This window comes from Carcharodon carcharias, chromosome 21 (genome assembly GCF_017639515.1).
Source record: "Carcharodon carcharias isolate sCarCar2 chromosome 21, sCarCar2.pri, whole genome shotgun sequence".
Taxonomy (NCBI): domain Eukaryota; kingdom Metazoa; phylum Chordata; class Chondrichthyes; order Lamniformes; family Lamnidae; genus Carcharodon; species Carcharodon carcharias.
Window position 1 is genome coordinate 91212727 of NC_054487.1, and position 17267 is coordinate 91229993.

At 43.5% G+C, this 17267-nt stretch overlaps 1 protein-coding gene across 1 annotated transcript in view; it reads right to left on the reverse strand.

The window, feature by feature from the left end:
- The window catches only part of LOC121293086 (pleckstrin homology-like domain family A member 1), a 77876-nt gene extending 62137 nt beyond the window's left edge, over window positions 1–15739 (reverse strand). Inside the window, exons 1-2 of the mRNA XM_041215683.1 lie at window positions 15339–15739; window positions 13705–13725 (exon numbers count right to left, since the gene is read on the reverse strand). Coding sequence (XP_041071617.1) covers window positions 13705–13725; window positions 15339–15739 — 422 coding nt within the window. The remainder of the gene's footprint in view (window positions 1–13704; window positions 13726–15338) is intronic.
- Window positions 15740–17267: the final 1528 nt, after the last annotated feature.

The window sequence follows — 17267 nt, forward strand, 5'->3', positions numbered from 1 at the left end:
CAGGGTTCGGTCCTTGGGCCCCAACTATTTACAATCTATATTAATGACCTGGATTCAGGGGTAGAAGGTACTATAGCTAAATTTGCAGATGACACCAAAATAGGTGGGAAAGTAAGTTGCAATGAAGAAATAAGAAATTTACAAATGGATATGGACAGGTTAGGTGAATGGGCCAAAATTTGGCAGATGGAGTTTATTGTGGATAAGTGTGAGGTTATCCATTTTGGTCAGAAGAATAAAATGGCGACTTATTACTTAAATGGAGAGAAATTTCAGAAAGCTTCAGTGCAGAGGGATCTGGGTGTCCTCGTGCATGAATCACTCAAAGCTAGTATGCAGGTACAGCAGGTAATAAGGAAGGCAAATGGAATTTTGGCATTTATTGCTAAAGGAATAGAGTATAAAAATAGGGAAGTGTTGTTGCAACTGTACAAGGCATTGGTGAGACGGCACCTGGAGTGCTGTGCACAGTTTTGGTCCCCTTACTTGAGGAAGGATGTAATTGCATTGGAGGCGGTTCAGAGGCGGTTCACTAGATTGATTCCAGAGATGCAGAGCTTGTCTTATGAGGAGAGATTGAGCAGTTTAGGCCTATACTCACTAGAGTTTAGAAGGATGAGAGGCTATCTAATTGAGGTATATAAGATGCTAAAGGGGATGGACAAAGTAGACGTGGAGCGGATTTTCCCCTTGTGGGTCATTCTAGAACGAGAGGCCATAGTTTTAGGCTAAGGGGTGGTAGATTTAAATCGGAGATACAGAGGAATTACTTTTCTCAAAGGGTCGTGAATCTGAGGAATTCACTACCTCAGAGTGCAGTGGATGCCGGGACGCTGAATAAATTTAAGGAGGAGATAGACAGATTTTTAATTAGTAATGGGTTGAAAGGTCATGGGGAGAGGGCGGGAAATTGGAGTTGAGGCCTAAATGAGATCAACCATGATCGTATTGAATGGTGGAGCAGGCTCGAGGGGCTGAATGGCCTACTCCTGCTCCTAGTTCTTATGCTCTTACATTCTTTGTGCTTTTTTAAAACCCTGCCTCCAAGCTCTCTCCCTCTCTTTGAGCTTTTTTAAAAATCAGTCTCCAGACTCTCTCTCTCTGTTTATATTTCACCTCTTTTCTATTTTTCCTTAGTTCTGTTGAAGAGTCATACGGACTCGAAACGTTAACTGTGTTCCTCTCTGCAGATGCTGTCAGACCTGCTGAATTTTTCCAGGTATTTTTATTTTTATTTTTTTGTATTTCCAGCATCCGCAGTTTTTTGCTTTTAGCTTTTCTCTCTCTCTCTGTGGGTGTTCTTTTTTAAACTTTGTCTCTGCTCTCTCTCTTTTTTCTTTCTCTTTAACTCTGTCTCTGCTCTCTCTACCTCTTGCTCCCTCTCTCTCTTTTTGGACAGAGTAGATAGAGAGAAGCTGTTCCCACTCCCAAAAGGATCGAGAACAAGAGGACACAGATTTAAAGTGATTTGCAAAAGAAGCAAATGGGACGTGAGAAAAAACATTTTCACACAGCGAGTGGTTCAGGTCTGGAATGCACGGCCTGGAATTGTGGTGGAGGTAGGTTCAATCAAGGAATTCAAGAGGGCATTAGATGATTATTTGAATAGAAGCAATGTGCAGGGGTACAGGGAAAAGGCAGGGCAATGGTACTTAATCATAATGCTCATTGGAGAACTGGTGCAGACACAATGGGCTGAATGGCCTCCTCCTGTGCCATTAAGATTCTGTGATTCTGTGATAAACATCCTCCCTGGCCCTGAAAAGGCAAATTTGTGGGATATCAAATTTCTCCGTCGTGGGAAGAATTTTCGGGTTGGTGAGCGAGGCAGGGCCTACTCAGTGACGTGTAAAATGACACGCAGTGACAGCAGGCAGGCGTCATTTAGATTTCCAGTTGGGTGGGTACGCAGCTGAGTCAGCTCCGTACCCGCCGAACTGTCAAAGACCTATTAAAGCCATTTAAATAGTCATTAAAACAATTAACGGAGCTGCCTGTCCAGTCTTAAGGTTGTTGGGCAGGTGAGGAGCCCAGGCGGCCTCCACATTTTTCATGGAGCTTCATCCACGGGCGAGATGAGGTTTCATGAAGGTTTCATTAAATAAAATTTTTAATCAAAATTAATGAACATGTCCCAGCTCATGTGAAACTGTCACATGAGGGGACAAATCTTAAAATATTCCCTTTTCTTTATTTAAATTTTTAAACCTCAATCTCTCTGAGGCATCTCTGTACCTCAGGGAGATTTCTGCGCTTTCACAGGCATGCCCGAAACATTGTACTCCCAACTCAGGGAACCCCCTTACCAACACCCACACACCACTTCCGGACACACGTCACGCTGGGCCCACCCACATAAACACGCGGCACAGCCCCGATCAGGTTTGCACCCGTCCCAACACAACCCCCCCAACGGGGGGATATTTCTGCCCCATGTTAGAAAAATATTACACGTTTTAAAAATATTTTTGAAGTTTTTTTTTAATAATATTTTAGCTTTTATCTTAATCCAATCATACTAATCTATTTTTCTATCTGAAAATTTAAAGTAAAACTTAAAGACAAATGCCTTTAGTTTCCTGGTTTGCTGTCTGTGAGAATACTTAACTGTGACTGCCTGCAATCTCTACTTGCTGACATCACTGCTGCTACACACTAGACTTGGTATCAGATTTAAACTGCAGCCAGGGAGGGGGAAATCTACACCACAGAGATCATTAGATCTTTCTCGGTAGATTTCTTCAAGGTTAGAGGTAAGCAGCATTGATTCATACAAAATCTAACCCTATCAGTGATTAAGCAGTAAGTCTCGTCAGGGAGAGGTTGGAAATAGTATTGATTCATTCAAATGAAAAATAAAGTGATTTATTTCAGAGAAGAACGTTCTAGCATTCAGAACCCCAGTAAATTGAGATGTGACATGTGGTGAGTGAAGTGTGTTAGAGAGGAACAGGTGATTTTGGACCTATGGTTCCCAAAGTTCTCCCCCACTGGGGGTTTCCCTCACCACATGTCTGGCTCTGGTGTAGACACATTGTTCGAGATTGATCACTGTGATTGGTCAGTAAGTTTATTATCATTATATCATGTGACTCCCAAGATGATAGATGAACTGGCTGCATCGTAGTCTCTTTTTGTCCAACAATTCCTATGTTTCTAATGGGAACATGAATATAAACTTCATACACACTCCCACGCTCTGCACTTCCGTATGTGTAGACAACAGCTTGGAAACCCTTTGTTTTGAGGATCCACAATGAACTGCAACTTGTTAGGTTTGTAAGACTTAAATAACCAGCCTACATTTCAGTCACATGATAAAGCACATACACAGAAATTCACACAACTGAGTTCACTGTATTGTAATTATTTTTTCAGAATTCACTTTAAAACATTCCTGTATTTATTTCAAACATCCCACAAGAGTTGCACAAAAAGGGCAATTATATCAAACTCAAAACTGTAATATATATATGTTGTTCCAGGTACATAAAATATTCCTGTAGCTGAATAGTTCAATATTTCACACAAGGTTTGATCCCATCCGTGGTTTTCTTCTGTACGTTTATTACATTTCAAATCAAGATTTGTAGTTGAATGGATGTTTCCATTTTCCTCAGCCCATTTTCACCAAGTTCCAAAATACAGGATTACACGTTCGTTCAATCAAATGGATTTGGCCAATTGTGTAATATATAAATCCTAGGAAACCAGCTGGTTGCACATCCATCCATGAGACATAATTACAGAGGAGAAACTGACCAATTCTTTAACAGCAGCTGAACAGAATGAGAGATATTGTTTTTCATTTTTTTTCCTCAAAAACGTCCTCCAACAATTTTTCACTTCATTTCCATCTCTGTTTACAGCATTGGCACTTTGTTGGGGAACAAACACTGATGTCTTTCCCATATCTCACCCAAGTGTCCTCCTGATTTATATTTCAAGGTTTGATGGTGAATGTTGGCTGGTGTCTTTAATCCTGGGGCTATCACACCTCCCCTCAATCCTGTCCTCTGCCCGGTAGCCATCATTTCAGGGACTGTGAGGCTAGCTCTGCTTCATTGACCATCATCCCAGCTGAAGATCACTTTCCCTGAGCCAGGCTGTCAGATTTAGCTCAAGGATACCATGCTTGCCTCCAAGTCAGGAAATTGTGGGTCTAAACTCCAGTCCCGGGGCTTGAGCATATAACGTAGGCTTACGCTGCAGTGGGATCAGAGATGGAATCCCTCTTTCATAAGTGGAAATCAGTATAGATCAGGGATCGAAACTCAGACCTTCCTTCTTTGTATGGATCAGGTACTCACTGGACAAACCTACTCAACTATCAGAATAAGAAATGTTATCGAAAATCTACCTGTCCTCTCCCTGCTACCAATTGCACTTCTCTAATGCTGCACTGCTTGAGATATAAATTGTGTGAGCCAATGAAAGGAGTGCGACAATGCTGAGTTTCCATTGGTTGGAGCTTTTGTGTTTTCTAATCATTCCTCTCACTTCCTCCCAGCTACCATTAAATGTTTGCTTTTCACGTAAATGCAATCACAACACCAAAGACATGTTTGAGAGAAGGTGAGAACTTGCATTATACTTAAAGTTCCTTCCCATGTCTATCAGAAATGTTGCAACGTGTTACATAGTGGATTGCATTGTTTTATTGTTGTTATGTGAGTAAAATGCAGCAGCTAGATTGTACACAGCAAGGCCCATTGTACAATAATGGAATGAATGGCCACTTAATCTGTTTTTTTTTCATTTTGTACATGATTACTGTGTTGCAATGCTCAACGCCTGACTTCATTACCGGGTCAATCAAACAATCAAACATTGCAAGTATATGAAGTCTGATAAAAAAAATCTCATAAAAAGTAGTTAACTTTGTTTAACATGGAAAGTCTTTTCACGCCATAAAACTGTGTTGGTTCTCTCACAATTAGAAATAGTTTTAGAATTAAGGCACGAACAATTTGTACTGCATCTCATCTGACAATCTCCTGCTTAAAGCATGACGTATGAACTGTCTGAAAATTGGATTCATTATTTCTGGAATATACTGAGATAGCTCTATAAAGAGAAAAGTTTTGTGCTTTCAAGCATTACAGTTTATGTAATGTTTGTAAAATAAATGGAAAAATGATAAAATGCAACAAAATACTGTCAATGTATTGCAACGATAAATTGAAAGCTAACTCAGTGAACTGTGTTTGCTTATATTCTTGCTGCAGCTTCTAACAAATTATAAATATGCAATAGTGTGTTAACCTCCTCCTGGTCAGAATGGCAGTAAATACCTCTCAGACAATGGCTATAAACAGCTGTAATTACTTCCTGTGTGGTGTGCTTTATGATACAATTATGAATAAAATTTCAGTGTATCAAGTCCACTTGAAGTGTTTGCAGCTCTTGTCCCCATCTTATAAAAGGGATATAGGGACATTGGAGAGTCTGAAGGAGATTTACAAAGATAATATTGAACTGCAAAATTGTACCATCAAAAAAGAATAAACAGGTTGGGTTTCTTTTCTCTTGAAAAGATAAGGCTGATGGGTGACCTATTCGACATCTTTAAAATAACGAGCGGTTTGATAAACACAGAGAGTGCTACCAGTTGTGAGGAGGAAGAGTACACTTAAAGACATCAATATAAGATAGTCACCAAGAAATCAAATAGGGTAATTTCCTGAGTGTGATGAGAATTTGAAACTCACTACCACATGGGCACTTGAGGTGAATAGCGCAGATGCTTTTCAGAGCAAGATGGATAAGTACTTAAGTGCTGAAGGGAATAGATGGTTTTGCTGACAGACTGAGATGAGGATGGATGGGAAGGAGCTTGAGTAAAGCATAGCCTCAGGCATCAACTGGTTGGATCAAATGGCCTGTACCTGTGCTGTATATCCTATGTAATTTTATGTAATAATTGTACAGAGTTAATACTAATTGCTTACATAAACATTTTATGGTGTCATTGTGACCTTTTACAATAATAAATGATATAATTGCGCTTTAAGAACCAGAGACCCCATAGTATAAAAGGATTGACTGAGAAATGGATAAACTTCCCATAATGAGAGGGTATCCCATTTCACAAAATCAAGTATCAATTAATACATGTAAGTATAAACCTTTAATAAAACATAAGCTCCCAGTACAGACAGGGAATTTATTGACCATTCATGAAATATAGGAGGGTAGACTGGAAAAAAGCTTCCCTGCTTTGAATCACTAAATCTGAGAGATATTTACATAATATAGGAATTATTATTGTTGGCAGTTCCATCATATTTTGTAATTGGATATGCCTGAAACCATAACTGGACAATAATTAAATGATATGAGGCTTATGTTAGTGAGTTGCTTCTGGTCCCTTGGCCCCTTTACAGCGCAGATGACATAGGAAATAGGAGCAGGAGTAGGTATTACAGACCCTCGAGCCTGTTCTGCCATCCAATGAGACCAGGGCTGATCTTCTACCCCAACTCCATCTTCTAGCCCTATCCCCATGTCCCCGGATTCCCTTACTGCCCAAAAATCTATCCATCTCTGTCTTGAATGTACTCAGCATCTGAGCGTCCACACCATAGAGAATTTCTAAGATTCACAACCCTCTGAGTGAAATTGCTCATCTCTGTTCCAAATGACCAACCCCTTATCCTGAGACTGTGCCCCCATGTTCTAGCTTTCCCACCCAGGGGAAGCAACCTCTCAGTATCAACCCTCAGAGAATCCTATATATTTCAATGAGTTCACCTCCCATTCTTCTAAACTCCACTAACTATAGGTGTATTCTACTCAATGCACTGCTACAAAAGAAAGGTGTTATGTATTTTTGTTTCTACTCCTGTTCCTATGTCTTATATCATGATGCAACCCATACATTCAAAAACCCATACATTCCAAAAAATATAATAAATTAAGAAAAACAAAAAAAAAACAATAATTTATAATTACATATTTTGTAGCATTTGCATTCCATAAAAAAGCAACAAAACAATCATAAATAATGTTCAAAAAATCCACACCAAGTTGCTTAGTAATAAAATTCATTAAAGTCTCTTCCTGGAGAATATTGATTGAGTGTTCCTTTCGGATTCAGTCTGGTTTTACAGCTCATGTCATTCCAGGTTCTAATAAACTAATCTCATAACTGCAATGGGATGGAGAATCTAATTTGCTTTTCCATTTCTGTACTCTCGATCTCAGTGTTGTGTAAGTGCACTCCTCTCAAACCTAAATAGAAGCAGCAATAAAAGGCATTATTCAAAGTAAATGATTTGGCATGTAATTCCTTATGTTATTCATGGCACATTATTCTAACTATATTTTAAGATTACATGATATTAAAAGAAACCTAGAGATACTAGCACATGAGAGCCAACTCTTGTGGTCAGAGACGATATTTTGAGGAATCTCCAAATCGCAGCTTTGAAATATCTGACATTGCCTAAAATTGGAGGTTGACAATGTGAAATAATTTCATAAAAAGCAAGGGTTTAACATTGAAAGAACAGGTTATGTATTATATACAATCGCTGTATTTATATTTCACAGCTGTTCTCTGGAAAGATCGGTGAGGTATTTATTCTGGCAACACGATGGCTAAGTTAGAAAAAATTATGTTTTTTTTATATTACTGTAATCATCAAAGTTTGTAGTTTTGGAAAAATATCCCAGACACATCATGGAAATAACATGCAATTGAACTCGTGTGGGTCACTAGAAGTTAATGGTAATGGAACTTAGATTGCCTGACTATTTAAGTGAACAGATCCCCATTTTTTTGGCAGCTATATCTTTACTAGATAATGCTCAGTGAATTATTCCTCTGCTAAAGTACATTTGTATAATTGGTCTTGAAAAAAGAAGACTGAGGGGTGACCCATTAAGGGGTCTTTAAAATGATGAAAGGTTTTGATGGAGTGGATGCTTTGTTCTGTGGAAGAGTGAAAATAGGGACCAATAATATAAAATAATCACTGAGAAATCTAATAGAATCACAGAATGATTACAGTACAAAGGAGGCCATTCATCCCATTGCAAGAACAACTCACCAAGTCCCACTCCCCTGTCTTTTCCTGTAGCCCTGTCATTTTTTCTCTTTAAATAAAGATCTAATTCTCTTTTGAATGCATCCATCATACTCTCAGGCAGAACATTCCAGATCCTAACCACTCACTGTGTGAAAAGGTTTTTCTTCATGTCACTGTTGATTCTTTTTCCAACTGCCTTAAATCTGTGCCCTCTGGTTCACAGAATCCTTACAGTGCAGAAGGAGGCCATTCAGCCCATCCAATCCGCACCGGCTCTCTGAAAGAGCATTGCACCGAGTCCCACTCCCCTGCCTTATCCCCGTAACCCTGCACATTCTCTCTTTTCAGGTAGCAATCCAATTCCCTTTTGAATTCCCTTCTCATCCTGCTCGTCCTGCATTCTACCCTTAATTAGCACATTCCTTAGATAATATCACCACGTTCAACACCTCTTTGTCTTTTTGTCTGTGACATCTTTTGGTTATCTCCACCTATCACTGGCCCTCTATCCAGCTCTACCTGTCCCACCCCCCCCCACCCACCCCCCCACCCCCCCCAACCCCCCAACCCCCCACCATCCCCCCAGCCCCCACACTGGCTCCGCTCAGCACTTGCATTTCATGCTGGACAGGCTTTAACTGGCCAGCGAGCATGAAATCACAGTCCAGTGCCGATTGCGGACGGTGGTCGGTTTCCCAACTGCCTCCCCCTGCCCCCACCGAGCCTGCCCACCCAGGGAAAATTTCTGCCCCTAGTGAACCAGTTGCCTCCTCTCTCACCTCAGCCTGGGTAGCATCATCTTCCGGTGTAAAGACAGATGCAAAGTACTCGTTCAATACCTCCACTATTTCTCCTGCCTCTACGTGCACATCTCTTTTATCCTTAATTGTCCCGAGTCTTTCTTTTACCACTCTTTTATTATTTACATGCTTATAGAAGACCTTGAGATTCCTTCTATGTTCGCTGCCAGCCTCTCTTCATGCTCTCTCCTTGCTTTGCTGATTAGTTTCTTCACGTCCCCTCTGGTCCTTCTATATTCAGCCTGATTCTCCATTGTATTTTCTACCTGACATCTGTCGTACGTGCACCTCTTCCTTTTCATTTTCACCTCTATCACTCTTGACATCCAGGGTGCTCTGGATTTATTTGTCTACCTTTCCCCTTCAATGGAATATATGTTGACATTTCCTGCAATACTTTTTGTTTGAAGGTGGCCCATTCTTCAGCCGGAGTCTTTTCTGCCAACATTTGATTCCAACTCACTCGACTAAGATGCATCCTCATCCCATCGAAGTTATTATCCCTGCTCTGGATTGTTCTCTGTCCTTTTCCATGATTAACCTAAATCTTAGGATACAATGGTCACGTCCCCTAGAGGCTCTCCCACCGATACCTGATCCATTTGCGCCAACTCATTCCCCAGGACCGGGTCCAACAGTGTCTCCTCTCATTGGACCGGAAACATACTGCTGTAGAAAATTATTGTGAGCACATTCCAGGAACTCTTGTCCCTCTTGTCCCTTTATACTATTCCTATCCCAGTATATATTTATATAATTGAAATCTCCCAGTATTGTACTGTAATGTCATCTTTAATCTTTTTTTTTATTAATTGAGTGTGGGCTTTGCTGGCTGGGCCAGCATTTATTGCCCATCACTAGTTGCCCTTGAGAAGGTGGTGGTGAGCTGCCTTCTTGAACCACTGCAGTCCATGTGGTGTAGGTACACCCACAGTGCTGTTAGGGAGGCGTTGAGGAGAATGGGGAGAGAGCGGGAGAATGGTGTTGAGGTATGATCATATTGGTGCAGCAAGCTCAAAGGGCTGAATGGTCTACCACAGCTCCTATGTTCTATGTTTCTATGTTAATATTGTGCTCTAGGAGAGCAATCCCAGCTTCTCCAGTCTTTCCACAAACCTGAAATCCCTCATCCCAGGCACTTTTCTGTTAAATGTCCTCTGCATCCTCTCTAAGGCTTTTAACATCCTTCCTGAAGTGTTGGTACCCGAGTTTGACCCAAATTACAGTGGAGGGGCAGGGCCAGTGAGTGAGAAAGGTGAAGTGTTGTTATTCACAGAATCACAGTGTCGAAGAGGCCCTTCGGCCCATCGAGTCTGCACTGACACATGAGAAACACCTGACCTACCTACCTAATCCTATTTACCAGCACTTGGCCCATAGCCTTGAATGTTATGATGTGCCAAGTGCTCATCCAGGTACTTTTTAAAGGATGTGAGGCAACCCGCCTCCACCACCCTCCCAGGCAGCGCATTCCAGACCGTCACCACCCTCTGGGTAAAAAAGTTTTTCCTCACATCCCCCCTAAACCTCCTGCCCCTCACCTTGAACTTATGTCCCCTTGTGACTGACCCTTCAACTAAGGGGAACAGCTGCTCCCTATCCACCCTGTCCATGCCCCTCATACTCTTGTACACCTCGATCAGGTCGCCCCTCAGTCTTCTCTGCTCCAACAAAAACAACCCAAGTCTATCCAACCTCTCTTCATAACTTAAATGTTTCATCCCAGGCAACATCCTGGTGAATCTCCTCTGCAACCCCTCTGGCGACCAGAAATGCACACAGTACTCCAGCTGTGGCCTCACCAAGGTTCTATACAACTCCAACATGACCTCCCTACTTTTGTAATCTATGCCTCGATTGATAAAGGCAAGTGTCCCATATGCCTTTTTCACCACCCCACTAACATGCCCCCCCGCCTTCAGAGATCTATGGACACACACACCAAGGTCCCTTTGTTCCTCAGAACTTCCTAGTGTCATGCCATTCATTGAATATTTCCTTGTCAAATTACTCCTTCCAAAGTGTATCACCTCACACTTTTCAGGGTTAAATTCCATCTGCCACTTAACTGCCCATTTGACCATCCCGTCTATATCTTCCTGTAGCCCAAGGCACTCAACCTCACTGTTAACCACCCGGCCAATCTTTGTGTCATCCACAAACTTACTAATCCTCTCCCCCACATAGTCATCTACGTCAATTATATAAATAGCAAATAATAGGGGATCCAGCACAGATCCCTGTGGTACGCCACTGGACACTGGCTTCCAGTCACTAAAGCATCCTTCTGTCATCACCCTCTGCCTCCTAGAGCTTAACCAAATTTGAATCCACCTTATCAAATTACCCTGTATCCCATGTGCATTTGCCTTCTTTATAAGTCTCCCATGTGGGACCTTGTCAAAGGCTTTGCTGAAATCCATATAAACTACATCAACTGCACTACCCTCATCTACACACCTGGGCACCTCCTCAAAACATTCAATCACATTTGTTAGGCATGACCTCCCTCTGACAAAGCCATGCTGACTATCCCTGATCAAACCTTGCCTCTCCAAGTGGAGATAGATATTCTCCTTCAGAACTTTCTCCAATAGTTTCCCTACCACTGACGTGAGACTCACTGGCCTGTAGTTCCCTGGCTTATCTCTACAACCCTTCTTAAACAGCAGAACCACATTAACTGTTCTCCAGTCCTCTGGCACCTCCCCCATGGCCAGAGAGGAATTAAAAATTCGGGTCAGAGCCCCTGCGATCTCCTCCCTTGCCTCCCTCAGCAGTCTGGGACACAAATCATCTGGACCTGGAGATTTGTCCACTTTTAAGCCTGCCAACACCTCCAATACCTTGTCACTCCCTATATCAATTTGCTTAAGAACCTTGCAGTCTCTCTCCCCGAGTTCCATACCTTCATCCTCATTCTCTTGGGTGAAGACAGATGGGAAGTATTCATTCAACACTCTAGCGATGTCCTCTGGCACCACCCATAGATTCCCCCTTGGTCCCTTATGGGCCCTGGTTATCCTCTTCCCATTGATATACTTATAGAATATCTTGGGATTTTCCCTACTTTTACCAGCCAGAGCTTTCTTATATCCCCTCTTTGCTCTCCTAATTGCTTTCTTAAGCTCCACCCTGCACTGCCTGTACTCCACTAATGCCTCCGCTGATTTGCTCCCCTTGTACCTGCTAAAAGCCTCTCTTTTCCTTCTCATCGTATCCTGAATATCTCTGGTCATCCATGGTTCTCTGGGCTTGTTACTCCTTCCTATCACCCTAGAGGGAACATGTTAAGCCTGTACCCTCCCCATTTCCTTTTTGAACACCCCCCACTGCTCCTCTGTAGATTTCCCCACAAGTAGCTGTCCCCAGTCTAACTTGGCCAGATCCTGCTTTATTTTACGAAAATCCACTCTCCCCAATCCAAAACATTTTTTTGAAACTTACCTATTTCTTTGTCCATAACAAGCTTAAACTGTACCATGTTGTGGTCGCTATCACTAAAATGCTCCCCCACCACCACCTCAACCACCTGTCCGGCTTCATTCCCTGAATTAGGTCCAGCAACGCGCCGTCCCTTGTTGGACCCTCTACATATTGACCTAAAATGTTCTCCTGTACACATTTCAAGAAATCCACTCCATCCAAGCCCTTAACACTATGTCTATCCCAATTAATGTTGGGAAAGTTGAAATCACCTAATATAATTACCCTTTTGTTATTGTTTTTACACACCTCCACAAATTGTGCACATATTTGCTCCTCAATTTCCCGCTATCTGGGGGTCAAAAATAAACACCTAACGATGTGGCTGCCCCTTTTTTATTCCTAAGCTCTACCCACAAAGCTTCATTCGATACCCCCTCCAAGATATCATCTCTCCTTACTGCAGTAACTGACTCCTTAACTAATAATGCAACGCCTCCTCCTCTTTTACCCCCTTCCTTGTGTCGCCTGATGATTCTATATCCTGGAATGTTGAGCTGCCAATCCTGCCCCTCCCTCAACCACATCTCAGTGATAGCTACTATATCACAATTCCACGTGTCAATCCTCACCCTTAACTCATCCATTTTACCTGTAATACTCTTGGCATTAAAGTAGAGGCCATCCAGCCTTGCCTTACTCCCTTGAAACTTAATGCAGCTGTACTCCCTCTGACTTGATTATTTTACTGATGATGTGTCCCTATTCTGCTAACATTCTGTGTCCCCTCCCCCTGCTGAATTAGTTTAAACTCCTCCCAACAGCACTAGCAAACTTAACCACAAGGTTGTTAGTCCCGCTCTGGATCAGATGTAGACCATCCCGCTTGTATAGGTCCCACCTTCCCCAGAAACAGTCCCAGTGATCCAGGAATCTAAAACCCTCCCTCCTGCACCAACTCTTAAGCCAAGTATTCATCTGTGCTATTCTCCTATTTCTGAGCTCACTAGCATGTGGCACTGGGAGTAATCCAGAGATTGCAACCCGAGAGGTCTTGCTTTTTAGTCTACTGTCTAACTCCCTGAATTCTTGATGCAAGACCTCATCCCTCTTTCTACCTATGTCATTGGTACCAAAATGTACCATGACCTCTGCCTTATCACCCTCCCCCTTCAGGATGACCTGCAGCCGTTCAGTGACATCCTGGACCCTGGCACCAGGGAGGCAACACATCATCCTGCAGTCACATTGACGGCCACAGTAGCAGCTATCTGTTCCCCTGACTATAGAATCCCCTATTACTATTGCTCTTCCTCCCTTCCTCCCCTCCTGTACAGACAGGCTGCTTATGGTGAAGCTTGGCTCTGTCTGCATTCCCTGGAGGAACCAGCGCCCTCATCAGCCTCCAAAATGGAATACCGATTTGCGAGCAGGACCCCAGGGGCTCCTGAACTACCTGCCTCTTTCTTTTGGGCTGCCTGGTGGTCACCCATTCCCTTCCTTCCTCAAGTCCCTTCAGCTGCGGTGTGACCACCTCTCTATATGTGCTATCCACGGTGCTCTCAGACTCGCAGATGCTCCACAGTGTCCCCAGCTACCGTTCCAGCTCTGAAACCCGAGCTTTCAAGAGCTGCAGCTGGGCACACTTCCTGCACACATGCAGCTCCCAGGCACTGGAAATGTTCCCGGCTTCCCACATGGAGCACAAGGAGCACAGCACGGTTGTGAGCTCTCCTGCCATGACTTATCCCTTTAAATTAAACCTTTTAAATCAATTACTCTAGGGCCGTTCTTTCCTGATCCTCGTTATTAAAGAATGTACAAACTATAAACCACAAAGAAATCTTAAACTATAAGCGATTAAAATAGTAAATACTTTACCCACTACTTACCAGTCATTCCTTTCCCTTGTAGCTGCAGCAGGGCAAGACCCATGCTCTGAAGATTTAAGAAGTTGGATAGCAAGGAAAAAATGCAAAGAGCACCTTGTCCTCTATGCACCGAATTCCCACTTTGCACCAAATTGCCAATACCCACTCAGGCTGTGCCCCACTCAGGATGTGCTCACTCCTCTGTTCGTGTGCAAGCATACTCAAACATTATCCTGGGTCTCTGGGTTACTAGTCCAGCTCCCTTGTGAGATCCTCAGGTCAATTGGAAGTCATACTGCTTTTTCTTTAAATGTGATTTAAGAAAATGTAAATGTGTTGGACACCTTAATGATGATGGACATCAATGGTATTAGGTGCAAATGTTTTACAGACAGTGAGCCCACTCCCACACTCAGGACACATCCGATTTTACAGGTGACTAACGATAACTTTAGTACCGGAGTTAGAGGAAATATTTTACACAGTAACATTTATTTTTAAAAAATAATGCAAGGTTGAATTTAGAATGTGGTTATACATTGAGTAACAGTTTGACAAAACCACTGCTTCTCAATGACTGCCTGCAATTGTATTTATTTGAGATTGCTGCCGATTGGAAAATAAATGATTGCTCGGTTAGAAACCTGGTCTGCAATTTTCTGAATGTTAAATTCTGTGGTGCAATCGGTTAGCAGAAATCCCTGGGCGCTTTCCATTGGAAAAACTACTTCAGACCTGCACATAGTTAACCAAAATGTGCAATGCTGCATTGAGGAGGTGCAATATTTACATTGTACACCGGCCGGTTAACCTCCGGTTAAAGAGCAGTTCCTAGTCCATAAAGTGCTTGGTCACAACCAACTATTTATTTCACAAAATTTGCAAAACTTTAGTGGATTAAACTCCAGCCGAAAAGGTAAGGATGAGGCAGCAAACAGTAATGCTGCCATCAACCAACCGTGTGCTGCCCGTTTACTCTGCTCTCCCTGGACAGGGATGTGTGAGGCTGTTCATCGCCGTGTCTTAAGCAACCAACTAACAGGACTGGGGGGGGAAAGATTAACCCTGAGTTCAAGTTAACCCTGTTTAAAATGAGCACAAGTGCCGATCTCACCTCTGGCGGAGGGGAGGGTGTGGGGAGGGGGTTTGTCCAGCACCGTGCTCAGGCTGTGTTGTGGATGCCGGTGCCGATGCCCCTCTGTGCCAGCTTCTGGCGGCTGGAATGAACCGCTTCCATGGCCCTGCGGTTCTTGTACTGCACCATGCCCAGGGTGATCAGAGCATTCCAGCCCGCGTCCTGGGGGCACCGAAAGTCCAGCTCCCTCTTGTCCGCCATCACCACCGTGAAGTACATGTATTTGCCCTTCCTCTCCACGCAATCCACCGTCTTCATGTCCCCGAAGCGAAGCTCTTTGCCGCCGCTGCAGCTGCTCTTGGCCCCGGGCTGTGGCTCCTGGCGCCCAGGCTGCTGCAGGTATTGCTTGGGACGGAGCAAGAGGAGACCCTCCCCGGTCAGAACACAATGTTTCTTCTTCCAGAGCTGGAGCAGACCCTCGCTCCTCTTCTCCAACACCCCCTCCTTCATCACCTCCCCACTCCCCTCCAACATCCTCACCACCTAATCACAAATGGAGCAGATCCCAGCTTCGGCTTTGGAACAATCTTCTCCCCGGCTGAAACCTGCCCTCTTTCTCTTTTCGTTGTTTCGCTCTCCGGTTCCCAGCGGCTGCAGTCAGTCTGCAACCTGCAGCCGTCTCCTCTCCTCCCCTTCCCAATCATTCCCAGATTTTCCCAGACACTCTGCTCCCACCATGTGTCGGCAGAAGGAATGTGCCCTGGGCCAGTGTGCACATCAAGACTGAAAAGGATGTGTGGGAGTTCAGAAGGAATTACAGACTGGTTACACACAGGAGGAGGCCACTTGGCCCATCCTGTCTCTGCTGCCTCCCTTAAAGAGCAACTTATCGAGTTTTCCAACCTTCTCCCCAGACCCCTGCACATTCTTCCTTTTCAGGTATTGATAATTCCCTTTCAAATGCCACAATTGAATCTGCCTCCATCGCTCTTGGGCAGTGCATTCCAGGCCCTAACTACCCGCTGTGTGAAAAAGTATTTCCTCATGTCTCCATTGCTTCTTTTGCCAAATACCTTCAATCTGTGTCCTCTGGTTCTCGATGCTTCCACCAATGGGAAGAGTCTCTCCCTATCTGCTCTATCCAGACCCCTCATGATTTTGAAAACCTTTATCAAATCTCCTCTCAACCTTCTCTTCATCAAGGAAAACAGTCCCAACTTCTCCAATCTTTCTACATAGCTGAAGTTCCTCATCCCTGGATCCATTCTTGTGAAACTTTGCTGCACTCTCTCGAATGCCTTCACATTCTTAATAAACCCTGGCAGCCAGAATTGGACACAACGCTCCAGTTGAGGCCAAACCAGAGTTTTTTGCAAATTTAACATAACTTTCTTGCTTTTATAATCTATGTCCTTATTGATGACAAAGAGGGTGCAGGGGGAAAGTGCATGAGTTGGAAGTTGTGCTCTGCCCTTGGTGCCAGTGACACAGGGAGGCTGGGTGTCAAAGTCCTCCAGGCAGATCTTCAGGAGCTAGGGAGAAAGTTCAAAAGTAGGAGCTGGAGGCTGGTAATCTCTGGATTACTCCCAGTGACACACGCTAACCAGAGTAGCAATAGGAAGATGGGGAGGGTCAGTGCGTGGTTGAACCATGGTGCAGGAGGGGGAGGGGCTTCAGATTCTTGGGGCATTGGGGCCAGTTCTTGGACTAATGGCATCAATTCAAAAGGGACAGTTTGCACCTCAACAGGAACTCGGACCAATGTCCTCACAGGGAGTTTCACGAGCTTGGTTGGGGAGGGTTTAAATTAAATTCGTAGGGAGACAGGAAGCAACATAAAGTAGTAAAGAGCAATAAGGTGCATAAAATTAGAATATTAGGCAGTGCAAGAGAACGGAGTAGTTCCATATTAGATAAGTGCAGACTAAGAGCAGTTAGTAAATTACTAGGTGTGTTCAGAATACAGGAGAAAGTAATAAAGTCTAAATCAGGATTAATGTGCATGTATGTGAATGCACGGAGTGTGGTAAATAAGATTGGGGAGTTACAGGTGCAGATTGTC